The following is a 27,654-nucleotide window of genomic DNA, read 5'->3' on the forward strand; positions in this document are numbered from 1 at the left end:
TTATCACGCAAAAGACATCAAGGCGGACTAAACGTTATTGGTTCAGCTATGTCCACAGGCAAACCCTGTCAACAATGAGTTCTACGCTCCGAAAATCCGTGCCAAATCGGGAAAATGGCACCAAGTCAGGTGTGATGAGCAACAACTTCTTCATGACTACCTCTCCACCTCGACAAGACCTTCAGCTATGAAAACAGCTATGCTGCAGACCACGCTCTTCCCAGCGAAGATGAAAACACACGCAATGCGGTGATAACCTCAGAGTCAAAGCCCATGACTCTCACCAGATGATGAAGATTTTTTTTTGCGGTCACCAAACGCTTCCGTCGCGCCAGGAAGTAGACCGTTTGCCGTTCGCGATCCGGGAGAAATCGTACCTTGTACTCTTGGAAACGGGATGCAGGGAACTCGTCAGTGTACCAGATAGTGTCTTGGATAGGAGGAGCGGAGTCCCGGAGTTCGACGACCAAAAATCGGTTCGGCGCGGAGTCAAAGCTTACGGCCACTATCAGGCGCAGCGAGGTATCATCTGGATATGCTGAGGGTATAGGACGACGTGCAGAAGCCTACGGAAGGCATGGGAGATTGGGACCCTGAAAACTTATAGTGAGTAAGGAGACTCCAAATACCAGCAACTGAAGCGACAACACGACAAGACGAAGCCTACGGAAGGCACGGGAGATTGGGACCCTGAAAACTTATAGTGAGTAAGGAGACTCCAAATACCAACAACTGAAGCGACAACACGACAAGACGAAGCCTACGGAAGGCACTGGAGATTGGGACCCTGAAAACTTAAAGTGAGTAAGGAGGCTCCAAATACCAACGACGGAAACAACAACAACACGACAGGACGAAGCCTACGGAAGGCACGGGAGATTGGGACCCTGAAAGCCTATAGTGAGTAAGGTGGCTCCAAATACCAAACAAGATCAGCTATGAACAACACCAGTTACGAGGAGTTCAGCTCGAGAAAGACATCAAGCGTGGAAGCAATGAAGTCACAAGCCCTGGATGGTGTACTGGCGGCAGCAGCAGCTGCAATATCGATCAGGTCCAAAGTGTTACGCAATCCTGTAAATCTGTCAAATAAAGGTCTTCTCGGCACCTCGTAGTGTTCGGGCGATTGCATGGCATTATCATCCCGGGTATCACCCAAAAGCAACGCGACCAGGGGCGCGGATATTCCAAGGTAACTTGGAATTGTGAACCCTATTCTTGGACCCATGCACATCGAGAGCGAGGAAATGCGCTCTTTTCCGAACCAACTACACAAGCTATGCACTCGACTTCGGTCAGTGACTAAGCCATTAGGCACGAAAATAGGCAATTATAAGGAATCATACCATCGATGATGTCCTAGCCTTAAGTAATTTAGCCAATACAACAATTTACCTCTATGTTGCTTGTGTAGATGTAAGATTTTTCTAGTTTTAGTTACAACTAGACATAATCTATTTGAATGTTCCACTGTGGGACATAGAGATGATGGACAAGAACTTCTCTACAGACCATTTGCCAAGACTTCGTTGGCGTCTGATCAATTCATCTGACAGGACTCGCTGTCGTTAATCAGAAACTTGAAGCTTTGGATTATGTGTACCCTCTCTGGCAAGTGGTGCGACTTGCGTAAATTTAGTTTGGATTTTGGTGCCTCTTTGTATGTCTTGAAGTCTGTTCAAGCTAAACTACACGATCAGTTCAGTCTCTAGAAAACTTCTTAACGGAAGTGAAAGTTTAGAATTTTTCATGAATCGCTGTTACCGATTCATGAAAAATTCAATCCCCACAGTGAAGTTGTGTAACGTTCATTTCGAATTGGGTTGTTTAGTGATGAAAAATGCACAGTTTTTTGTAGCATAATCGAAAGAGCACCTTTTTCTAAGTGTAACACGATTTTATTGCTGTTTGATATCTTTATTTTGATATAGTAAATGATTAAAACAGATTTCAATCCGTCGACTCAATGACATTTCAATTTACAAAATGACAGTTCGTCCCGAAGCAAAATGAGCCGAGGGGTGATTCAAACGTGATTTCCATATTAAATTCAAACGTGTTTTAAAAATAGTTCCAGGGCACGGAAAATTATGAAACTTTGGATTCTGGCTCAGTATTCAACGTAGAATCAGAATATGTAAAAAACAGAATACCTCTAAACAAGCCAATTTAGTTAATTTCGAGCATAAATTACACTGTACACAAAAGTGATTAACTCGAACACGCCCTTTGAGAATACGATTCACATCTGTCATCATCAGTACTACCACAACACAGGAAAAAGTTTGTTTCCGCTGTGGCAGACAAAAAGTGCACTGGCAGCAGCAAGAGAAGAGGTGCTAGTGCTCGAAGCTGCCGAGATAGCTGCCTCCTCGTGGCAGACTAAGTTGATCGAAGCAAATCCTTGCCGACACGGTGCCAGGACGCGCGGACCAAAGGAAAGTTCCAGATTTCGACGGGACAGCAGCTAACGGGATTCGGACCGCCTAGCCCGGATCAAGGAAAAAACGCCAGCACACGCGCTGCGGGACCGGTGAGAAGAGCACGGCTGTGTTCAGGGACTGTGCCAAGGAATCCGTTCCGAGCATCATCCGGCAAAAACCAACGGCAAAAAGTAGCCAGGACAAGGAAGTTCTGAAGGAACTAGCGTGAGAAGTCGACCTTAATCTCCAACCATCCGATTGGGAACGAGGAAAGCGCTGAGAAATACTCCGAAAAAGCGTCCCAAATCCACGGGGCGCTTTTTTTTCTGTTACATTTTAATCCGAGGCAGCAAAGCATCCAATCCGGACAAGCACTTGGCGGTGAGAGATCCTGGTGAATCGCTGGATCGAGGACCTAACAGATCTCGGTTGTCGGCAAGAGATCCAAACCCGTCGGCCAGAGCAAATACCTGTCTGGTGGCATTCCCAGAGTGGTCGGTGTCGGCTACCGGAGGTTCATCGAGCGCTAACGTAGTCAAGCTCCACAGTGAGGGGCATTTAGAGGAACGGAGGCGGTGCAAAAAGGTCCGAACAGCGAGACTATCGACCATTGTCGGCGCGAAGAAGACGGTGAGCAAGACGAGGTGACGACCACTAGGGAGAAGAAGTCGTGAGTACACTACAGCATGCGCACAAGTGATGATCGCCCGCAGGGCAAGAAGGAGACCATAATCTGGCCGAAGACCATAGGGCATTAGCGTAGGAGTTAGCATTATTGAAGGCGTGTGATATAAATATGTGGGAGCGCTAAAATACAGAATGCTTCGAAATTAATTTTGTGGCTCTATATTCTTTTGGTTTGAGGGAAAAACCCAACAGTGCTTAAACGAATATTCTTACGGTTTTATTGTGGTGGCTATTGACTGTTTAACGATAAACTTGCGATGATCGACGCGCCACCATATTTCATACAACGGAGGCTATTAGAACTATTTTGGAGGTGATGATTTGGAGGTTATTTGGCAAGTTGGGAGGTTATTTGGCAAGTTGGAGGTTAAAATCACCTCCAAACACTAGCGATTTTGCGGTGGGATGTTGACTTTTGATCACGAATTAGAAGCATCCTTTAGCAGATCATAATGACACTAGAAATTAAAACACTGTTTTTGAGGTCAAAACCGGGGTGGCTCATATTGCCCGTATGTTCATATTGCTTACATTTAGGATGTTCTTCTTTCAGCATTGACTGTTTCTTGAACTAATACTAAAGATCTGTATATCGATGATGATTTATCTTTCTTTAAGAATAAACTGTTCTTTGAAATTCATTACAAATGCATGCTAACTGTAGTTCATTATTGTTTTCAATTTCGGCCATATGGCGTTCGGACAAACAGCATTTGGTCACATGACCCGAAACCGTTTCATAGATTGCCTTATTGATCTTAAGTGATGAATAAAACACAGTCATAAATTTAATATGTATATGTATTGTCAACTATTATATGTATGCTCATCTCAAGCACCCTGGTTTTTGGACTTTTTCATATTCCGATACATTTCGATTACACTTTGTTGTTCTCGTTCCAGTTTCATTCTGGTGCAAACTGGCAAATTTTTACGCTTTCCCTTCAGGTCGATCTTTTGTGCCTGTGATGGTACGTTTTTCTTGAATTTCTTTCTCTGTGGCTCAGTATCCTGAGCATCATCTTCATCCTTTGATGGATCCAGCAGCGAGTGGAGCAATAGTCGTTTCTTGCCAGGCTGAAAAGAGGGAGATGTCGTTAAAGCACTATATGGAAAACACACCATGATACTATGAATAAACCATTTTCAGTTAGAATTAATGTCGCGTTGACAGCCTTATAGTAAATTATGCGAGACCAAAAATAGCTTACCCTTGGCGCTCTCTCTAGTTTGTCTGCATGTCTTGGTTTTGTGTTCAAGGTTGGAGGTCCATCGACTACCTCCCCGAATGCAATGTTATCCAGTTGGTACTCTTCCAACAGTTTGTCCTCCTCACTTCGTTTTTTCGCCTCTATTTTCTGTTTCTTTAAAGCCTTTTTCTCTGCTAACGTTAACTTTTTATTTTCCTCCTTGACCTTCTTCTTCTTCTTGAAACCTTTTGCTTCTTCAGCTTTCTTTTTGAGCAGTTCATCAATCTCGTGGGTTTTCCGTTTCTTCAATCGAACGGCTCCGGTCGACTCATCCCGTTCGATGTCGACGTTGAACTTGGAAGAGAACTTGGCCTCCGTTACCCGGTCTTGCTGCAGTTTGCTGGCACGAGCCAGAAATGCTTCTTCCGGTTCCTTCGGGAGCTGTCGGACAACACTGTCTCCGACCTGCAGTTGACTTCGCTTCGGTTCCCGGCGCGCCTTTGGTTGCTGATGTTGGCCATGGGAGGGATGCTTGTTTGCGGTGTGATTTTTGGTTTGTTCTTTGAGTTGGACAAACTTTTTGAAGCGATTGGAAACTTCCTGTACATCCCGCTCTCTTGGAGGGTTATTGATTTTGTCTTTGATGCTGATGGGAAAAATATGATTGAGGAAGCATATTATTATTTTTATTTTAACAAAAGGATTAGTTTAAAATAGCAAATAGATTCGAAAGGTAAAGGCGGGATCCAGTATGTTTTGGTTACTAATTTAATAAATCAAATATTGGAGATTGTATTGTGCAACTTTGTAGGCATCACTGCTTATATCGTCCCCTTGATGCTACAACTAGATAACTTGATATTTGAAATTTTTGAGTTCAATATGTCAAAACATTATTATCAATTAGATCTGCAAAATATCCACAGCTCATAAGTGTGTGATTGAAAATACATAAGTTGATATTTACTTTCCAATCAAATTCTCTGCGATTAGCCATCACCTTGTACAACGAGCATATTTTCAAAATTGCACATCTCAAAATTTTGATTTTCGAGTTATCTAGTTGTAGCATTAAGGGGACGATATGTAGGCCAGGGAGCCGAGATGCGTAATCCTTTTTTTTATAAAATATGTAATGAAGAGAGGTATTAGTCAATAGCGTATTGCTAGGCTATTAGAATTTATGGATTTATATTTATATAACATATTTATTTATAACATTCATACAAAACACGTTACGAGGGGGTAGGTATCAAAAAGGTCATTTTCAGCGTTTTGAAATTTGTGAACAAGCCCAGAGAGTCATTGGCCTCTCACCATGCTAATGGCCAAAGACAGTTTGCGAAATTTTCCGATTGTATGGGCCCTCTTGATGGAGAGGGAACCGATCATTGGCCGTTTCAAGCAGGGGTCCAATGAATGATTTAAAAAAAGCGATTATTGGCCGTTTTGAAAGAGTTTGTGGTGATTTGGCATACTGTCGAGTAGGCTGTGCTTATCTGAAGGATCATAATTATAAAACTGTCAAGCAGTGAAGACATGAAAACTCCACATTGGCGACGAGAGATCCTGCGTGTTGCAGTAAGGAGAATATTCTTCGAATTGAATGGAAGCTCTTTGATTGCCAGCATATTGAAGGAAAGGAAGTAGCCGTCGAAATTATGCAGTTCGCACACTGTTGCGAAGTTGGAACTAAAATAAAAACTCGTAAAACGGGTTGCCGTAGCGTATATATTTTCGTTTGCGGCTTCGCAGCAAAACGTAATCATGACAGCTTATTTCAGTTCCATTAATTCTACTTGCTGTAAGGAACTCAGGATGATTCCAGGGCTCTAGGTGGCCAGGGCAAAGTCTCCGGTCAATGCCTTTTTCCGATCTAGAATGACCAAAAGCATTTCCTTGAACCGTTACCAAGCTGAGATATTGCATTTAGTCGCGTTTTGGAGCCCGATTTTCTCACTGTGCGACGGCGGAAGTGTTCAAGCTCACCTTAGAAGTGGGCTGCCGTAGCGACGGATTCTATCCGTCGGGTCCGGCGGTAACAAAACCTCGCCATATTTGGGGGCTGCCGTAGCGACAAATTTGATCTGTTGGGTCCAGCGAAACCAAAAACGAAAAAGCTCACCGTAATAGGGAGCTGCCGTAGCAACAGATATAGATCTGTTGGATCCGGCGGCAAAAACCTCGGAAAAAAAACAAGGGGCTGCCGTTGCAGCGGATTCTATCCGTTGGGTCCGGCGGACAAAGATATTGCTCATTATAAGAGGAAGGTATTGTAGAGGTGGACTCAACCTCAACTCAAATGAGTACAAATAAAATGGATTAAGGCTGTCTTGAAAAGACAAACATTCTAACTCAATGAGTTCTTGTTAACTATCCTTACAGGTGTTGGAAATGCGCCAATAACAAGGGTTGCACCATGATTTTCAGCCTCAAATAAGAAAACAGGTCCTCGATGCTGTGGTAGATAAAGCTGGGTTGGTATATTATTCTCACAGTTGAAAACCGGAATTTTCGACACGCGAAAAATGGATTTTCTCCGAATCCATGCGTCGGAGCTACGTCGGGCAAGGTGCGCTGCGTAGTATACCACGTCCGCTGTCCAGCGCACTACGCCCGACGTTAGGTTCAACGCATAGATTTAGAGAAAAATCGGTTTTCGCGTGTCGATGATTCCGGCTTTCAACTGGAGACGCGATACATGATAAAGTAATAATAGCGACGAAATATGATTGCCAAATTTCACCGTGTTTCAAAATGAACTGAGACATGCTACAATATCCGTTATAGAAAAATGGAATGTGTAGCCTCGTAATATGTTCGTTGAAATATTTCGCTGAGAGCGTTCGTCGGTGATGCGGATGCTTTGTCGTCGTGCCTAGGGTTGTCGTAAATTAATCGATTATTTCGATTAATCGATTAATCGACTCACTAATCGATTAATTTTTCATCGATAGCTGACTCACTTAATAATCGAGATAATCGATTAATTGACTTCGATTATTTGACACCCTAGAATAGAGTTCTGAACAGTTTTTGTAAATTTGATCATGCTGTACACAAGGAAGTGGTGTACACCTATGGTCAGAATTTCATAAGCGTGTATGGCTCACTTTTTTATTCTGATTCACAAGAGCATCAAGTCATGGACGATTGATTTTGGTCATGTGATATCGGTTCTGGTAGATCTTTGTGTGGACAATTCCTGAACATCATGTTGTACCACCATTCGTCAGCTCAAAATCTATGATGTTTATCCACACTCAGAAAGACGTCATACCATAGCAAATATTAAATAGGTTATATCCGAATTCTTCATTTTATGACAAAACACGAAGATAGAACGAAATTTATATTATTTTTATACAAAAGTAAAAAAACGTAAAACTTGCAATCAATAACTAGAATCATGGAATCGGTACAGATAGGGCTACATAAATTGCTCCTGAAATATCGTATGAAAATTTCCAGAGTGATTCTCCCGTTAATTTATCCAGGAATTCATAGATTTATAAACTTGTACAGATTTTTCCACAGATATATCCAAAAATTGCTCCAGGAATCACATTGCGAAGATTTTTCCAAAGAGATCTCTAGGAATATTTATAGCAGTGTAATCCATGTAGATGTCTCTAGGAATTCAACATGAAGCTCAAATATGAGATTCCTTCATTTTTTTCAGGAATTGCTTCAGAAATTCCTTTATTCCTTCCCAAATTATTTCGTGATTCGTCCAGGCATTTCTTCAAAGGATTCTTGGAATTTATTCAGGAAGTTGGTAGAGATTGTCTCGAAATTCATTTCAAGACTCCTTCAGGCATTATTTTCAAGGCTATTCCTCCAGGCATTTAAAAAAATAAATAAAAAAAAAACTATCGAAATAATCTCTAGCGTTTCCCAAAAACATTCCAAAATATTTCTCTATCCCTTCCATCTAGGATTCCTATGCAAGACACTACAAGAAAACCCTCATGAGACCGTACACAACGTCCTCTATGTGCACCTGCAGTGTTTGCCCTAAGAATCCTTACAGAAAATGATCCAAGAATTTCACCAGGAGTCGTCCACAGATTCCTCCTGATTTTTCTAGGAATTGTTCAAGGGATTCACCCAAAAAATCCTATTAGGATTCCAGCGGGAATTCCTTCAGAAATTCCTCCAGACGTTACTAAGTGATTTCTTCAGCGATTTCAACCAGGGCATTTAATAAAAACTTTTCCTCGGATTTCTTGGAGAAATTCTTGGAGTATTTCCTGAAAAAATTCCAGGAAACAATCTGGAGGAAATTTTGGAAGGAAACCCAGGAGAAATAACTGGAGAAATTCCGAAAGAAAAAAAAATGTCAATTCCAGGAGGAGTTTTCAGATGTACATTGATACATCCTATTGATGAGTGTTTACAGGTATTCTTCAAAGAATTTCAGGAATAATACTTGTTGTTTTTACTAAAGAAACCCTGGAAGGAATTTCAGGATGAATTTGTTAAGAAATTATCGGTAGACTTCATGGAAATCTTGTAAGAACAAATAAGGGATTACTGAAATACAAAACATGAGGAAATTCTGGCCGATTTTAGGAGAAATGACTGTAAAAAACAGGTAGAATCCCTTGAAAAAAATCTGGAACAATTTCTAGAATAAGTCGTAGAGGAATCACCGGGTAAATTTATAAAAGAAAATCCTAGGATTTTTTTGGAGGAATTCTTCAAGAACCTTGAACCCTTTTTTTGAAACTCTGAAGCAATTCCTGGAGGAACTCTTGATAGAACTATAGGAAAATGTTTCGGAGGAGCCAAGTGATGTTTTTGAAGCAATGGTTGGAGAAATCCCTAAACAAATTTCTAAAAAAAATCTTGAAGGAATCCCTAGAGGAATTTCAAACAAAATACTTGCAGCCATCTCTTAAGAAATTTCAGAAGGAGACCCATAAGCAATCCCTAAAAGTTGTACTAGAGCCATTTCTAAAGGAATCCATCGATGAATTATCTTAATACTTGCAGGAATTTTTAGAGGAACTCCAAATGAAATTCATAATAAAATCCGAAGAAGAAAAACTGTAGCAGCAAAACAGAAACGACTCGTATAATTCCAAGTATAATTCTTAATTTCTCTACCGGCAGCTTCATCTTATCGCCAAAAACCAATATTCAAATTGCGTTAACTTTTTTGGTTCTCGATATTTTTGCACCTTTTTTCACATATTCTCAACTCTTTTGGATTTTGTGTCGGTATTGACCATTGGTCATCTAGTTTTGAATAGAATCCGGTATTCCTTGGGGGAATTTCTTAGGCCGCTATTTTGTTTTAAGACGATTTATAAAAAAATGCGGGCTATACAGTGTCAGGTAGTAAAGAGCTTCACTGAAAAAATCATTCAAATCGGTTGAGTTCCCTTCGAGAAGTCCGAAACTACAAAATAATGTATTTTAAGTTTTCAAGATCTTGTTACGGCCGCATTTGTACCAAAAGCATAAAAGCTTATTACTCAAAAAACGGTTGCACCGTTTTTTTTTCATTTTTTAACAACAGACTCTCGTCAAAGTATAGTTTTGAAAAGCCAGTAATAGAACATTGAAAAAAAAAACTGTAACTTGGTCATTGGCTACGCGCCGGTCCCCCAAAGAATTTTAGAATATCTCCGGATCCAGATGACCAATGATCAAAACAAATACAGATTATTAAGGTGATTATAGAACGAAGCCACACCCCAAATTTTCAAGAGCACAAGACTTGAGAACCAAACAGCGCTCCGCATAAAAAATCTATCCCATTGGTCACCACCAGCAAGCAAGCAAGTTGATTGGTTTTCAACGCGAACTGTTATGAGATACTCTCGTCTTGTGCACTTGAAAATTCAAAGTTTGGCTTCGTTTTATAATCACCTTAAAATAGAAGAGATTTTTGAGAACTTGTGGTGGTGCAAATATAGGGGAAGTGTACCAGTTTTGGCCACCCTAAGGAAATATATTGTTTAAAATCCATGCCCAGCAGAGAAAATATAAAAACTTATCAGAAACTTTGTTTTTGTATTAATAATGAGGGTGACGAATACCGGACCACTTGCACCAGTATTCGCCACGATTTTAATTTCGGTTCCTGAATTCGCCACCTACGTTGATTTCTTATGGAGGGTGGCGAATCAGGAACACCATGGCGAAAAATAGGTGCAAAGGAGCAAAAAATTTAAGGAAAATGTTTTTTTTTTTCTATTATCAAGGGAATTCCGTGAGGAATCTTGAGAAAAATTCTGGGAAAAATTACCGTAAAAAATCCTGGAGGAGCTTGAGGGAAATATCTGGGACAAATGCATGGAGGAATCTTTGGAAGCATAAATGATGGTGAAATTACGGGAGAAATCCCTAAAAAAATCCTGTCGGTAGCATCCCTGGTGGAATTCCTAAAAGAGTCTCTGGTAGAATTCCTGCTGCAATTGTTTCAAAGCCAATGGCCATTTTCGCCCTCAATGCATGATGTGATATTTTTGTTCAATACATAACCTTTTGTTTAATACATAACCTTAACAAAGGACCAACAAAAAAAATATCCAGGTTTCCTGAGGAAAAGGGGAAATATCCAGGTCTTACTCCAAGTATTCTGCCTTTTTTATTAAAATTTTTAAATGAATTCTTAAAGGATTAAATTCTAGAAATTTATCCAACATTTCCTCAGGAATTTTCCTTGAAGATTTCTCCAGCAGTTTTGCCTGACCATTTTCACGGGTCAAAAGTATCAAGAAATTTATTTTTAAACTACCGTCTAGCTACGATTTCCTGTTAATTAAAAAAAAAAATAATCTGCACATCAAAAAATTGTATATTTTTTCCAAATAATTTAAAGCGAACTAGTATACCAATACGAAGCGTCGCACACAGAGAAACAATTAAAATTTGTTATGCATAACAAAAAAATTCTCAAAGCTGTGTTTACATATGTCATGTTAAGGTCGCCTCGTACCATTCAATGTGACTATTATCCGCGTGTCTAGCTTTCGTCATTAAAATTCTCTTTATAATTTACCCCCAGATTTATTTTGAAAAATAATCCAACAATTTCCAAGTCGAGTCTAGTACATGACACTGAAGACGGCCTTACAGTTGAGGTCGAAATACGCGTATCTGTCAAAAGGTACAAACGCTAGTAGAATTAAATGGTAAAGTACTAAATTCAGTTTTTCATATACTAATAATTTCTGAAAAACATCCTTGACGTTTCTCTGGTTACATACTTAGAAAATAGACTGGGAAATTTTATTTATATTCAGATGAAATTCCTAGTGAAAATCATGACATAACGCATACAATTATACGAAAAGTAACACTTATGGTAATGTCGTGAGAAAATAATAAAAAAAAAAATCTAAAAAAAAAACTTCATAGAAGTTATTGGTTCTGATAAATACGAATTGTTTTACAAATTCTTTAAGTCATTCCCTACAATTTATCATGAATAAAAATATCACAAATTTCAATGGAAGTTCGATCTAATTATTCTCGTTCATGTATGTTCTGCATAAATGGGTCAGTTCTATGTTTTTTTTTCATTTCCATAATGGAAATCATGAACAATGGGAAAGGAAAGGATAAGCTTCAGATTTATAAGTGTATGCCATATTTTCAACGAAATACTAATATACTAAATGGTATACTAATAACATATTTAAATTCATCTTGATTTAAAAAAAATAACTTGAAGAAACAATTTACTAAGCCATGAACCTCAGCTTCATGCTACGAAAATTGGATAAATTCTATTAATTTTAAAAGAATTTTATCGTGCATGTCCATCCGAATTCACAAAAATGTATCTATTAGGAGCTATTTTTAAAACTGTTTTTCAATTAAATTTCGGGCAAGTTGAAACGGCTGGGGTTACATGAAATGTAAAATTTCGTATTAATTTAAAATTTTACTACAGAAACATTGTGCTAACAAATGAAACCAACTTTAAGGAACGAAAAACCTGCTAACACTTATTGTCATCATGTTTAAAACTTAGTATTTCATTTTGCCCCACCCGTTTTAGCCTACTCCGGTGTACCTTATAGCAGTAAGAACTCATATTTACAGAAAAAATGTCGATTAATTCGATTAATCGAAAAATACTAGTCGATTAATCGTTATCGATAATCGATATTCTTGGACTGTAATCGATTACCAACTAATCGATTAATTGAGATTTTGCGACAACCCTAGTCGTGCCAGTAGAGAACGAGAGGCCGGCCGCGAAATTGTCAAGGTTCTTGGCCTCGGTGACTGGCAAAGGTACCGTGTGTATGTATGGTAGGCGAGGCGAGATATGCGATCATCGAGAGAAGGGTGGTAATGGAGAGAGTACACCGGCGAGAATTATATGAGAACGCACGCGCGCGTACCTTCGGTTCCTAAGTAGAGAAATAACATCACGAATGTGGTGGAAATAAGGGATTGTTCAAATATTACGTAACGCAACAAGGGGAGGGAGGGGGTCTGACATAGTGTTACGGTTCATACAAAAATTTAAAAATTTCCATACAAGAGCTGTTACGTGGGGGAGGGAGGGGGTCCAAAATTGGCAAATTTTGCGTTACGTAATATTTGTATGAACCCTAAGAGAAAATTTAACTGCGACTACCTCGCGTCGGGAAGAAATCGGGTGAGCTTCGGAAAATTCTCTTAAACGAAGTCAGAAACGAACGCGGCATCTGGGAGGATTCGAAGCCACTACAACGGCACAGTATCATCATTCTGTTGGATAAAGTTTGCACGATCGGACGTGCTTCATTATGTTTCGCTGTTTATGGGCAGCCACCTTATTGAGTGATGGAGGATGGTGAAATTCGAAGCATTTTCAAGTTTTGACAAATTCCGAAAAAATGGTGATTACTACAGATGCGATGGATTTTGATATTGAAGTTCAGGCCAGCAGAAATCGGTGGACAGTGAGATACTCAGTCCGACGGCCGAAGTGAATTCGATCGTGGAGAATGGTTGTTTTCGGCGCCAGAATAAATCCAGGCGGAGATCGCCCACCGACACTTCGAAGGTTGTCTGGCGTTGGTGCAGAAACAAGAGGAATATTTGGTGAAGAACAGTAGCTTTCGTGAGGCGCCCGAAATCGGAGAGAAGATTAAGGTTGAAGAGCACACTTTCATCGGTTCTAATGCAGGAACTGCCTACCCAAGTAACCACAAGCATTAAGGTATTATCGTATTTTAACTTTAATTCAACGAGAGCAATGCATCATTGCTTTTATTCTGCAATATGCGTGCAATAATGCTTTAATTCGATTTTATGAATGCAATGTAGCATTGCTTTATTGTAGCAATGAAATGTGCATTAATGGGTGATATACGGTCACCGCTCAATGCTTCATTGCATCATCTTACTCAATGCTTCATCGCAAGAAAAACGGGAAGACTTCAATGCAGTATTTATCGTCGATCTTTCTTTCACTCCCACAAGAAATCTGGTTGAAATTCGTAGATCTGTCTTTTGAGAAACCAGAATTTGAAATCAAAAAAAAATGTTGCATCACCCTGGAATTGAACCAAAAACCTTACGATTGATAGGCCCATGCGTACACCACACACCTATCACCAACTCAATGTGACAAGATGCTAAAACGATACATAAAGCGTGAAGATGAGCAACCGTTTTAGCCCAACACAATGAAAACAAAACAAAATCTCAACAGCAAAAGAGCGTTCACCAACTTATTGCGCACTTCACCCCCAATTGAACTATGACAAACTATGGTGCACGCTTGCAACGGATCATCTAAACGTATTTGGTGCACTTGTTCCTTGAACCGCAAGGAATAAGTGCACTAAAAACATTATCATGATTCGACGTATCCCTACTACACACTTTGAGGGAGCTTACACACTTGTGATGGGTTAACTTGGAGTGAAATCGACAGTATTTGCCACCGGCAACGAAAGGGCGCTGCTTGAAGTTGCACAATTTCCCGGTCAAAACATGCAGCATCCATGGTCCGGAGGATAGGCGCGGCTAGTCATCGAAAACATCTCACTTAATTTGGGTTCGAATCCCACCAGTCACACAAAAAAAAAACAGACAAACAACTTCGTAAGCAACACTGACCTTACATCCAACGAACAAAAAAATATACAATAATATTTTTGTTTTTCTATTTTTGATCTAAAATAATGGTGCATTAAATACACTTTGGCTAAAGCTTTTATACGGTACAGACAGTAACTATACTTTAGCAATTGCCAACATAGAGCTAGGAAATGTAGCTGTATTTACACTTTAATAGCGCCCTTTTCCACTTTAATACTGCATTAATGAGACATGTAATGCAGTATGACTTTATATGCCATATTTTATAGTAGCATATAAAGTGATATTGATGCAACTATATACAGCTGTACGGTTACTTGGGTAATTCGCAGAGTCGAAGTTTGCAAGCTGCGTTAAGTTCGAGCAGACGACCTTTGAAGCTACTGGTCGATATTGAGAAGCTTGCGAAAAATTGTTAGTGTGTAGCAGCGCTATAACCTCACAGAGACAAGCTCGCCTCAATAATCTAGCAGTTCCGGAACTCTTCTTCTGCGAAGTAGCGCCAGCAAGTTCTTTAGAGCCGCAAGGGCTCCTGTACTAATGCTTTAATTTTTTGGTGCAACATGGAGCTGCAATACTTCGCTTCACAGCTGATCAAACACTCAAGAAGGATATTCAGTTGGAAATGGAGAGTGGTGAAATGCGTCAGAAATCCTTGCTCCAAACTAACCGACATTGAATTACATTTGTCGTACTACATGCAGAGTTTGCATCGGAATACTCTAGTACAACTCCTGAAGGAGGCAAAATTTCGTAATGAAGATTCCATCGGACAGACGTTTTCTCCTTACAATCTACAAACGGAGGACAATTTTAATAGCGTCCTGAAGGAATTCGATGCTCTCGGCCTAGATATGGAACCCCTCGTCACGGGTCAATCTTACACAGATTTCGGTGGATTTGTGCAGACACTTCCTGACTACCATTGAGAGCTGCGCCTATCAAGCCAAGTACCATTCATTAAAACAGGATACAGAAATAAGCCTCCGATCAGCGCAACTTATCCGTTGAAGTCCATTCCTTCGTCGGTCTTCAAGAATTCCAACAACTGTGTAACTGGTAACTGAGCGGTTGATGGCATCTGGGTATTCCGGCAAACAGGTCGTTAGCAGTGGCATTCGCTCCGATCAGGATGTCAGCTAGAATGGAAATGCCGGACTTCGAAGGCGAAGCGTCGAACGACTACGGACTGAACCTGGACAGTTTACCCAACGCATTGATGCACACAGACGGACACGTAACCAGCCGCGTTCTTCAACAGAAAAGGAGATGTGGTAATTTGGCATACTGTCGAGTAGGCTGTGCTTATCTGAAGGATCATTATCATAAAAATGTCAAGCAATAAAGACACGAAAATTCCAAACAGTTTATAACGATAAGTTTTATGATTATGTTGGCAATGTTAGCATAGTTTGTGGGTGTTGGGAGATGCTATCGAATGGTATCAAAACCCGATTTGTTTACAATCTGATCATTGGCCCTTTAGAATTGTTACACAAGAAATGGCGTGATAAATATATTTTTATTTATTTTAACATGTTTTCCGCAGAGTCTATAAATGGAGAGTTGCGCAAAGACTGAAACCTGGGAGGGAGGCACATATACTACACACGAAATTTTATACAAAGTTTTTCTAAACTGCAAGATAACTCTAGTTTGCCAACGTCAATCAAGGCAGGCTTGGTAAAATCGCTAGTTTTTATTTCTCGCGTAACAATTCTAAAGGGCCAATGACCAAATTGTAAACAAATCGGGTTTTGATACCATTCGATAGCATCTCCCAACACCCACAAACTATGCAAAAATTGTCAACATTATCATAAAACTTACCTTTATAAACTCGATTTTCAAAATGGCCAATAACCGCTTTTTTCCAAATCATTCATTGGCCCACTGCTTGAAACGGCCAATGATCGGTTCTCGCTCTATCAAGAGGGCCTACAATCGGAAAATTTCGCAAACTTTCATTGGCCTTAGCATGGTGAGAGGCCAATGACTCTCTCTTGCTCATTCATTGAAAATCGATAAGGCCTAGCCTTGGGCCAAGCACGCTAATAAAATTCAATTTTGGCCAATAAAAAAGGCCCATGCCTTGTTGAAAATCGGAAATGGGCCAAGCATTCAAACTCATCATTTTTTCCACATTTTTGTCAGTTTTCAGAAACATATCGATTATTACCGTGTAGTAATGGTAAATCGTCACTCAATTAGCAAGAAATCATATTGATCGATTTGAATACTGAGAAATAGGAATTGAAAATGTGGTGAGTAATATTCAAATCGAATTTTCTCAGAGTCAGCGATCTGAGGATTGGCCCTTTTGAATTGTTACGCGAGATTTGTTGTGTACTGTCGATCTTTCTGGACAAATATTGAAAAAGGGCCACAGTTTTCTATGCGTTAAATTTTTATTTTTAGTAAAAGATGCTTATTCCAATACATTATATTCAATTAGAATAAAGGGTGCTCTCGTGACGTAACTTTTGAATGTGCATGAATTGATTCCCATTCGATTTTTGTTGCTTTTGGTCTCTTTTGGTGAAATGCAAAAATATGCTTTGACTAATTACGCGCTTTTATAATGTTTGTCCATTGTTTAAGGCTAAGTAGCCCGTCATTCTTTTTGGCATCAATCATGACTTTTCAGCTTGTATTTCAAAGTGATAACACTCAGCTGTGTCAGTGCAAAACCAACTGATTTTCTTACATCCGAAATCGTGAGATGTATTAGCAACAATCATCGACGACGCGTACAAATTTCAATGACGGCCTACTTCGCCTTAAGATACGGGCTCACAGTGACAGTTCGTGACAGCAAAATCTCGGCTCACTTTGACGTTGAGAAATTTTGTATCGGTTTCTCCCTCCCAGACTGAAACCAAGTCTACCTATTGAACCGTCAAATCGTCTACCTATCAAGCAAAATAAACAAACACGTTTTGAAGCGAGAGGAGTATTGTTATCATGACGAAATTAAAAAAAAACTATTGCTACGGTTTAAGTTGCGGTTTAACAAAATAATTCCTCTTTAGGGCCTTTAATTTGTGAATGAACCCCCTTCTTGTTACATGTAATGTAATGGTAATGTAAGTAATCTCGCTCCATCAAGAAATATATAACTCCGTTTCATAGTTGAAATTTAATAAACTATACAAACTATATAATAGTTATTCAACCCAGATTTACGCGATCGCATACAGAAACATGTATACAGATGCGGCTGTTTTCGGTCAATTACACACTTAATTCGTTTCGCCGAGGTCGTCAAAATTGTTTGCCGAGAACCCAACAGCTGAGAATTCAGCAAAAATCTCGGTAAAAGTTCAAAGTGCCGATCGCGCTGCAAAATGTTAAATCTTCCCAGCTGTCAAATTTTGACGAAGATATCGGTAATCCATTGCCGAAAATCTCAGCACACCATTGCTGAAATTCGGCAAATGATTGTTTTCTTGATTGGAAGAATAATAAGAAGAAAACGGTAAAAATTAAATTTTATTAATGAAAGCAAATTTATTCATATTAATTTATTATTGTTTGAGCCACTATCACTGTAAATATCTCATTTTTTGTTCAATTTGTTTTTGCTTTTTCATCAAATAAAGGCAGCACTACCATTTTCCCTGCACTCATATGGTGGGGAGTAGAAGTTCCAAGGAATATCCCTAAAATGTAATAAGAATAGATTTGACGATTGCTGACTCGACACATTTATTCGCCATAATACAATAAATTCGCTGAATACTCACATATTGGCGCTCTCCGCGCGCTCTTTCGAAGAACATCTCAAAATATTTCGAGCACATGTTGGTTTATTGAGCTCTCGCCGAGCGGTGTCACGAACACGTGCGCAAATTTGCTGGTTGAAAATACTGCCGTTTGATTTTGCTGGGAACAGCTGATCTTTGTTTATATTTTCAACCAGCACTTTTTAAGTAGTGTTGGTGACATGTAGCGTGTATGTACACGAGCGCAGAAACCACTATGCAGCTCTCGTTTTGACAGTTGCGCTTTGCCGAGAATCAGTAAAAATATTTGTTTGCTGATTGTTGTGGCAAAATAGATTACCGAGTCTCAGTTATTTAGGTAAACTACCGATTTTCGTCAAATTGCATCTGTCAATATCGTTCATCTGTCAAAATTGAACGAGATTTCAGTAAAAATATGTTTTACAGACTGAATTCGTCATTTAGTTTTACCGAAATAAAATCCTACGATTAAGTGTGTACCAGAGGGGCAGCAAAATGCTAAAAGAAATTTACTGTTTTTCAGTTGCGCGGAAACCGAAAAAGAGTTCATGCTGTTTGTTGTATGTGTTGTTGCAATTCTCTACTATACACTTTATTGTTATTACTTTACAATTACAAAATCAATTTCAGATCATTTTCAATTTTGTTCTTTGCGACCTTGTAAAATAACATTCGAATTGAGAGTGCATTTGAGTGAAGTCACTGGAAAACGCACCCATTGAAATAGGTGGCTAGAATAATTAAATGATTTGGGATTGGGGAACTTGTTGCCAGTTCTCTCCATTCATAGACTGGTTTTCCGTTGTTTTGGTAAGACTGGTAAAACGTCAAATTTGCAGAGGCTGGTTGGCTGGCGACGATTACAAATCGTTGCGTTCGATAAGGGACAAAATTTATAAAAATAAATAAAATATTTTGCTACAAAAATAATATTGTAACGCATCCTACAAAAATGCAACATAATATAGAATTAAAATTATAGGTTTCCGCTAAACTTCAAACTGGTATTTCTGCACGGGAAAAAATTCTGTGGTAAAAATAACTATTTTAGCTGACTACGCCCATTCTTGAAACTACCATGGAAATTCAGGCCAATTTACTATGTTTACGGTACACCCCACCGTATTACTGGTACATTTGACAGAAATAATTTACAACAATCTGATTCCGACTACAGACATGGTAAAATCAAGCGCATTTCTGGTCTGCTGAAAATTGCCGGTGCGAGCGCTTAAGTTAACCCCCTAAAATGATAGTTTTTACCGCACAATTTTTTTGCGTGTGTGAATGTATTAGTTTTCACATTCGCCCTTATGGGGACTATGCAACTGAAAAGGAACGTACCGTCAAACGGGGTGACTTGCAACACTTTTCAACTTCATTCAACCAAAACCATGATCAAAACGTAATCTAAAAATCTAAATTACTTGTAGAACTTTGAATGGCCGGCTTGCCTACAGAATGAGATGATAGAAAATTGAATCGAATTATTTTGTCATATCAAAAGTCATCAAAAAGCTGAAATTTTTTAAACGTCCTTGTGCGGGGTGACTTGCAACACTCAATGCTAATTTAGTTTTTTCCAACAAAATGTTGATATTTTTTATTAGTCACACTTGTGAAGTATTGTTATTCATGTATTTAAAGCATTCGAACCAGTACAGAAGCATTTAGAATACATTTTTGTAAGAAAATAATTGAGCAATTTTTGTATGGGAAAAAAAGGCGTTAAATCATCAAGGTTCAATATCTTAACTGAACAATATTTTTAACGAGTGTCTGTAGTTGATTGATGAATTATTACTCTTTTGATTATAAAGTAGACCTAATACAAAAGTTTTTAACTTTTATAAAACTCTAAATTGCTTAGAAATAAAGTGTTGCAAGTCACCCCGCATAGGTACATGTACAGGGGATAGGCAAAATGATTGAGATAGGCAAAATTTTGCCCAAATTCAAATGCTTATAACTTTATGAAAAATGAATGAAATTGGATGCATCTGGAAGCAGTCGACGGCAAATTTGGTCCAGTTTTAGGAACTTCCATGGCCATGCATATTGGCCACTGGACACCGGAGATGTTCCGGATTTTCTGAGGTCATGTCCAAATGTCATTTTTCTGTCGCTTGTATTTTTGTGTGGTGTAAAGTTAGATAGATGTTTGCAATTTTCCTAGAAACTAGAACTAATAGGAAGTTGAATGCCACCGGACGCATTACGATTGGTTGGAAATCTTCAGAAATATGACCATTTCCGTAAAACTGGTTCCGGAAAGCATGGTCAGTCATGTTTGTATTTCCAATCATGTAAATATTATCCGGAGCTATATCCAAGTGGAAATCAACCTAAAAAATGATGTTTCCTGCAGCGTATTCAGAACCATTAGATGCACAGACCACTCTATAGAAGGTTCCAGGTGCCCTGGGGGAAGTGGTCAATTAGGAACATATCTGGAACCATATAAATATGGGCATCAAACTTCATGATTTTCAAAGGTTATGCTTTCCGAAGCATTTCCAGCACCACCGGCTGCCATGACCACTTTATAGTAGATTCCAGGTGCCCCGGGGATGTGCCCAAGGAAGTTCCTAAAACTGGACCAAATTTGCCGTCGACTGCTTCCAGATGCATCCAATTTCATCCATTTTTCATAAAGTTATAAGCATATTTGAATTTGGGCAAAATTTTGCCTATCTCAATCATTTTGCCTATCCCCTGTATATATAAATAATTTTTATTAAAAAGTTGTTGCTACAATTTCGTAAAATAAAGTTCGTCATGTTATCACTTATTAGTTATAGAAACAACATGTAGAGTATTACTTTTGTACAATAAATTTATCTCATGTTTTCAGGTCACGATTTTGAACCTCCATCAAGTATCAGTTTTCAAGACATTTAAAAGAATTATGTTTATTGTATGAACATATTCATAATAACTGCTTTAATCGTGGCCCCTCCTTGAACTGTGAATCACACGTATTGAAGAACCGATTTAAAACCAATTTTCTATTGAAAATTGTGTTTTATAGTGAAATTTAGTTGTAAATTACAATGTGTTGCAAGTCACCCCGTTTGACGATAATCGCTTATCTCGATAAGCGTGATTTGCTGCTGAACAGGAATCGCTAAAGAAATTTCTCGTCGATTCCTTGTAGAAATTTTCTACAGCGACTCCCGTTTGAACAATAGAAATATTAGTAGTAGAACGCTAATGGCGCTGTTCTCACTAAACTGAATTAGGTTATTATCACCTTTAACTGTATCTTTTCATTGTTTGTTCGATGCCATGTTGTAGTGGATGATTTTAAAATTCATTTGACACTTTGAGGACCGGTACTCAAGCTGTCAGCGCGTGGCAAACTAGATGTTGGTAACACGAACAGTAGCGACATTAGCATTCTTAGGTTAATGCTTCTACTGTTTGAACTGACATCTCTTTTCAACTGCGTACTGCATTCAGAAAAAAGCGCTTCCTTGCAGAAATTTTGCATGCATCAAGATAGGCCAAGAAATTACTTGTCAGCAGCGAATCAGGCTATAGTGGTTATCACGCCCAATGGTATGGGTGCCCTAGTGTAGATGTAGTTGTGAACCTTAGAGGAAAACAATATGCACTCTGTCTCGAAAAACACCCAGAATCCGAGTGTAATTTTTCAAATTGGGTAATATTCTCATATGCATTTTGATCAGTCTAGAAAGTTTCTTTGAGGAAAACAAAAACAAACTGTGTATGACGAGCGTATGCTAGTGTACGTGTGTTCAAATGTCACTAAGCTCTATACGAGGGAAATTTTGAACATTGATTTTTTTTTATGGGACACCCTAGTGACCAGTTAAGATCTCATGATAGTGAACTCATCGATTTCAGTGAAACACAAAAACCGCGACAAACATCCAAATTTCTAAGAAAATCAATTCATACTCACGCAGCTTCCCTCTCGGCAAGTTTCTTCAACGGATCGCGGACACCATGCCGCTTCGGAACGGGGATTTTCCGGCGCTTATTCGGACCAAACACGGCCATGCTGCTCTCAGAACGGAACTTTTGTTTTGTTTTGATCACGACACGAAACGAAAGAACGAACTAAAAACAGAAGCGCGTGAAAAACATGTGTCAAAATCGTAACGCTTCTTTGGGGTTACTTTTTTTTCAAAAGGGCGAAAACTTGCAAACTGCGCCACATGATAACGCATCGAGTTTCGAAACATCTGTTGCCATGGTCGCCGAGTTTAAAATTGTTGACCAAACATTGGAAAGTTTCCCGCAGTTTCCAGATGCTGATTCTAGGGAAATTGTAAAAACAGAATGGTAAATACTTACGGATTTGTCTTAATTATTCATAGTTTAAAACTATCTACTTATTCGATTAGTTTCCCGCACCGGAAAAACGTCGCCAGTTGCGCCAAACCGCTCTCTGCCGGGAAGTGGAAACCGCCAAACAGCACGAGAGCTACCACAAAGATTTCAACCAAATTCAACGTAACAGCCAGATTAGTTTCCTGAAGCGCCAGAATACGGCCCAGAGGCGAGAACGGGACGAAAATGCCCGACAACAGGAGGAAGAGGCCAAGGAAGCAATCAGACAGAGACAGTTGCAAGAGGAGCAGGAATTGGCCATGCAGTTGCACGATGCCAACAGGCGTCGAATCAATGAGGAAAAACTTCGACAACAGCTCCGGGAGTCCAATCAGGAACTCAGGGAACTTGAGACCAAACTGAGGGCAGCTTATGTGGCCAAGGGGATTGCCGCCCAGAAGGCGGAACTGGAAGCCAGAAGGCTGGAGGAGAAGATCGCAGCTCAGAAGGAGCAGGAAGTGCTTGAACAGCAGCGATTGGACAACTTGGAATACATCAAACAGTGTGAGGAAGAGCAATGGAAGCAAAAGTGCGAGCTTCGAGATACCCTCCACACTCAGATGAAGGCCCTGCAGCGTCAGAAGCAAATCATGTACGAAGAATTCCTTCGGGAGAAACAATACCTGGACGAAATCTGTAAACGTCTCCAGGAGGAGCGATTCGCGGAAATTCAACGGAAGCTGGAACTGCAGAAGCGAACCCGCATGGAGATGGAATACTTCAAGGAGGCGAAGGCCATCTGGCAGGAACGGCAGAAGCTTGCTCTGGCGGAAGAAAACGAAAGGATCCGACGCTTTTTGGAGTACCGGGATGCTCAGGAGCGGGAGCTACGGGAGCGGAAAGTTGAGTGCACCCGTTTCCGGGAACAGCTCAACGAGAAGATGGTCACTGAACTGCAGGTGGAAATTGTAAGTATGGTAGCGAACAGGTGGTGGCTTGGGAAAAGGAACAGGGTTGGTAGAAGGTCTTGTTTTAGAGATTTGGCCACTATTTCAATTCAAGTATCTAAAAGGTTTCTATTTTATATGGATGTTACTTAAGTCTCTATTTTAACCAAAATGGTATCTAATGTCCCTTGATTGATTTTTATTTTCGCATAGGACGAAGCTCGCAAACGCGAAGAGCTACTGCAAGATATATACGCCGCCGAACTGGACGAGCGCCAGGAGGATCGTATTCAGCGTGACTTGGAGCAGCAGCTTCGCAAACGAATCGAAGCTCGGCTCGGTCTGGAGAGGCAACTGATGGAGATCGAATGCCGCCGTCAGCAGGAGGCTGACGACGAACGGAAGTTCAAGGAGGATCAGCTCAAACTATGGGCAGAACGTGATCGGATCGATCAAATGACCAATGAAAAACGACGCCTCAAATTGGCTGAACATCGACGAGATATTCAAGAATTGCTGGAGGAACGTAAACGACGGCGTGCTGATGAAGTGAAACAGTTGATGCAACAACAGAGCATGTTCGAGCAAGAGGAGAAACGGCGACAGGAAATCATCGAAGAGGAACGCATCAAACTTTTGAAAGAGCACGTCACTGCTTTGCTCGGGTTCCTACCGCCAGGGGTGTTACGCGAAAGTGACCGGGAACATCTTCCGCTGCCCAAGCCTAAGAGCGAACAGAAATAAAGCCTTAATTTAGTAGAGAAAAAATCGGAGACTCATAGATCTATACACACTTTGAATATGGACAAAACTTTCCTTGCTCTAAACGATCTCACATTTGCTTGTATTAACTTTCCTTTAGATAATTCCCTCCCCTTGGTTATACGACCTTGCCGCGATGGGAGGGCATAATCCATTAGCCCATATGATGGAAACCAAAGACGTAACCTGTAGTGGAGGTACCGTCAAGCTACCATTCACCATGCATTTAAGAAAAATTTGCACTTCAAAAAATTATATAACTTTTCCAAATAATTTGAAGCGCATTTGAATACCACTATGTAGCGTGCAATTATATAATAATTCAGAAAAAAAATCTAAAACTAGTGATGCATAACAAAAAATTACTCAAAAATTATGTTTGAAAATGTAATGCTAAGGTCGTCTCGTACCGTTCTATGTCACCATTTACTGTGCACACTAGTGCACCATTCACCGTGCGTATAGTTTTCGTCATGATTTAATTTTGTATCTCGAAGAAACATTGTTGATGGTGCAACTATGTTGCTAGTAGTGTGCGCACTCATTTTTAAGAGTATTCAAATCTTCATTTACAATCAAAACCATAGAAAAAATTAAAATTGTCTAAATCATTATTTTTTCATTAAAACCGTTATAGGAGGTTTGACTGTATTGTCCAAACCATTCCATATTCACTCAAAAACTTAATATGAAGTAGTTCAATGACAACATAACAATATATCTAATATTGCCGAATAGTTGCATAATGCACGGTAATAGGAACCATATATATTGAAAAGGGTCCATTCACCGTGGATTTGGGTTTCGACTGGAGCAAAATAAAAAATTCTAATTTGCATAAAATCTTATTGCTCATACGATGAAATACATCTTACTAATAGTATCCACAGTGAAAACTTGTTGAAATTTAAAAAAATTTCATACTCTATCGTTAAAATGAAAAAATGTGATTTTTTGGCGTTTCTACTAAGAGTGTTGAAAAATATCATTACCGTAAAATGGGGCGAATAGAAACACTCTCTGACATGTTCGAATGTGTACAATTTAAACCGTGTGATTAAAATACAATTTTATTAGCCTCAAATATGGGTCGCGTCTTCCTTTGCTAAGACCCCAATTGCTGTTTAATAATTAAAATTATATCGGACAGAGATTTATAAAAATGTTGTGTGTTTCTATTCACCCCGCAATGGGGCGAATAGAAACACTGTTTAGTAAATATCAATACTTTTTTTTCATTTGAATGGAAAAATAAACACTTTTTCAACTGTATCCTGATGAAATATCCAAATATATTTACTTGGCGATGAAAGAAATTAAAATTATTAAAAACAATTTCAATTTTTGATCATGTTAGAAATCGGCAAAAATGGCGGATGTTTCAAGCTATCAAAAATGGTTGAGATTTCAATATTTTCTTCCTAATTTTTTTATGAGAAATGTAGCAAAAATTTTAATTTGAAAATAGTCTAGCGATACTCTGTTGCTATTGAACTAATGAAAAAAATATATTTCCGCAGGTTTTTAAAGTTTATCATTACATAATAGACGCATTTCTAACTGTAGGTCGCTTTGTTTCTATTCGCCCCGTTTTACGGTATCAAACAGAATTCACATGATTTTGACTACATAAACTAGGTTTTTCAAAATGCTTTGTGACAAAAACTACTTCATTTCATCAGTTTTTTCTTATTTTGCTGACAAAAGAGTAATTTGTAAAAATTGTATGAATATTCTGTAGGCATTTGTCTATGTGCACGGTGAATGGAGGCCGCACGGTGACTGGTGACTTAACGGTATTATATTTTGGCTTTTTTTTTGCTTGAAGCCGCGTCATAATTCATATGGCATAGACGCAATAATATCTCGGATGTGATCCAACGGACATTCTGCGTCATTGATAGAATTGATGCCCATTTCAAATAATTAATCTATTCGAAGTGGACATTAATACTATTGGTGACGATCAGTGTGCCTTTTGCTAACCAGAATGATCCGTAGCCACTCTTACTATTAGCTAGCTAGACACATCGTTATCATGTACGACGTAGGGAATATAACTCTGAGGAAAATTACTAGTAGATTCACTGAGTACAAATAAGTGGCGACAATCTTATTTTAATATCAGGGTGGCCACCGAATTTTGATTTTGAAATTCCCGCTTTTTTCCCGGTTTTCCCGGTATATTTTACTTAATTTTCCCGGTTTTTAATCCATTCTTTCCAGCGACTTCAATAGACTTTTCTGTATCGTTTCTATGACAAGCACTGCAACATTTTTTTAACGGTTTAAAATGTTTTAGTTATTTTTTTTTCATAGTAATTTGATTGTTTATTAATAGTTTCACTATTGGAACAATAAGTTAACTATTAGATTGCTCTAATCTATATAGAATCTTATCCTGAGAGCTATGACATGGTACAGTATTCATCTGAATTGATTTTTCTCGCGTTCGTCGAAAATCAATGAAGCCCTGGAGCTATCTATCATGGGAAAGAGATGGTTAATTGATCCTACTCTTGACACGACAGGGGTTTAATTTGAATGCTATTTGACCCATATTTACCAACAGCCCTTTAAGCCAAACTTAGAATTTTCAACTTCAAGTTTTAAGATCTAGAGAACCTGATAACCGTTTCCGTTGAAAATTTAATGGATTGGTTGCATTCTGGTGATGATAAAACGATCAAAATTTCAGCTCAGAGCTCTGTTGAGAACCAAATAGACTCGTGCTCTTGAAATTTCAAGGTTTGGCTTTGGTAAACAATCACCTTAAGCGCATCTTAATGCTGAATTTCAGATAATATGGTCAACAAAAGCCCAAGATGTCTGAGAAAATCATCAAGATGCCCAAGTAGATCTTTAACGTAATTTAAATTATTTCAATTCTTAAACCTTTGAATTTTCTTCTCTAAAGCAAATAAGTTCAAGGTATGGATGAAACAAATCCGCACATGTAGAAGCACTTACATAGGGCTCACTCACAATTTTAATAACACCGAAAATTATCATTTTTGACATCCATCCACCCTCTCGTAATGCTCTTTGTATGGATATTCTACACATTTTATATGAGCTGTAACAGCTTGATCGTTATTAAAATCGTACATGCACCCTTATCAAAAACTTTGTCGACTAGATAATAAGTGACATATTAAAAACTTTTATTAATAAAGGCTTGTTTACAAGATTAGTTGTGGTATCCAGCAATTATAGAAAAGTGCTAATAAATCTGCAATAAGTAATTAAACTTTGATTCAAAACGTCGAGTAAAAAAAATTTAGAAAAGTTCAAAAAATATTAACACTGACAGTACGAGAACAAAAATTCAAAAAAATATTTTGAAACATTGCTTAGAATAGAGTGAAACAGTTTTAAGAAATATGATGTAGCATAGTAGAAATTAAATAATTATTGTTTTAAATTATTTTGAAATTGCAGATGCCATGAGAATGTCATTACACATAGCTACTTTCTATAATTTATTTTGGAGGTAACTTTGTAGATTACAGCTTGCAGATGTTCGTTCAAAACGATT

General features: G+C 38.8%; 2 protein-coding genes across 2 annotated transcripts; one reads left to right on the plus strand and one right to left on the minus strand.

The window, feature by feature from the left end:
* Positions 1-3,893: 3,893 nt before the first annotated feature.
* Positions 3,894-22,194, minus strand: LOC110676681. The gene is made up of 3 exons (XM_021845507.1): positions 22,037-22,194; positions 4,322-4,946; positions 3,894-4,187 (listed from the first exon to the last, which is right to left on the minus strand). Exons 1-3 carry the CDS (start codon positions 22,132-22,134, stop codon positions 3,942-3,944), a joined length of 969 nt encoding a protein of 322 aa, XP_021701199.1. The 5' UTR covers positions 22,135-22,194; the 3' UTR covers positions 3,894-3,941.
* A 90-nt stretch (positions 22,195-22,284) lies between these two features.
* LOC5571562 (meiosis-specific nuclear structural protein 1) lies at positions 22,285-24,129 on the plus strand. The gene is made up of 3 exons (XM_001653649.2): positions 22,285-22,419; positions 22,482-23,375; positions 23,568-24,129. The coding sequence occupies exons 1-3, from the start codon at positions 22,417-22,419 to the stop codon at positions 24,096-24,098; spliced, it is 1,428 nt and encodes a 475-aa protein (XP_001653699.2). The 5' UTR covers positions 22,285-22,416; the 3' UTR covers positions 24,099-24,129.
* Positions 24,130-27,654: the final 3,525 nt, after the last annotated feature.

Source organism: Aedes aegypti, chromosome 1 (assembly GCF_002204515.2).
Source record: "Aedes aegypti strain LVP_AGWG chromosome 1, AaegL5.0 Primary Assembly, whole genome shotgun sequence".
In the NCBI taxonomy this organism is placed as follows: Eukaryota; Metazoa; Arthropoda; class Insecta; order Diptera; family Culicidae; genus Aedes; species Aedes aegypti.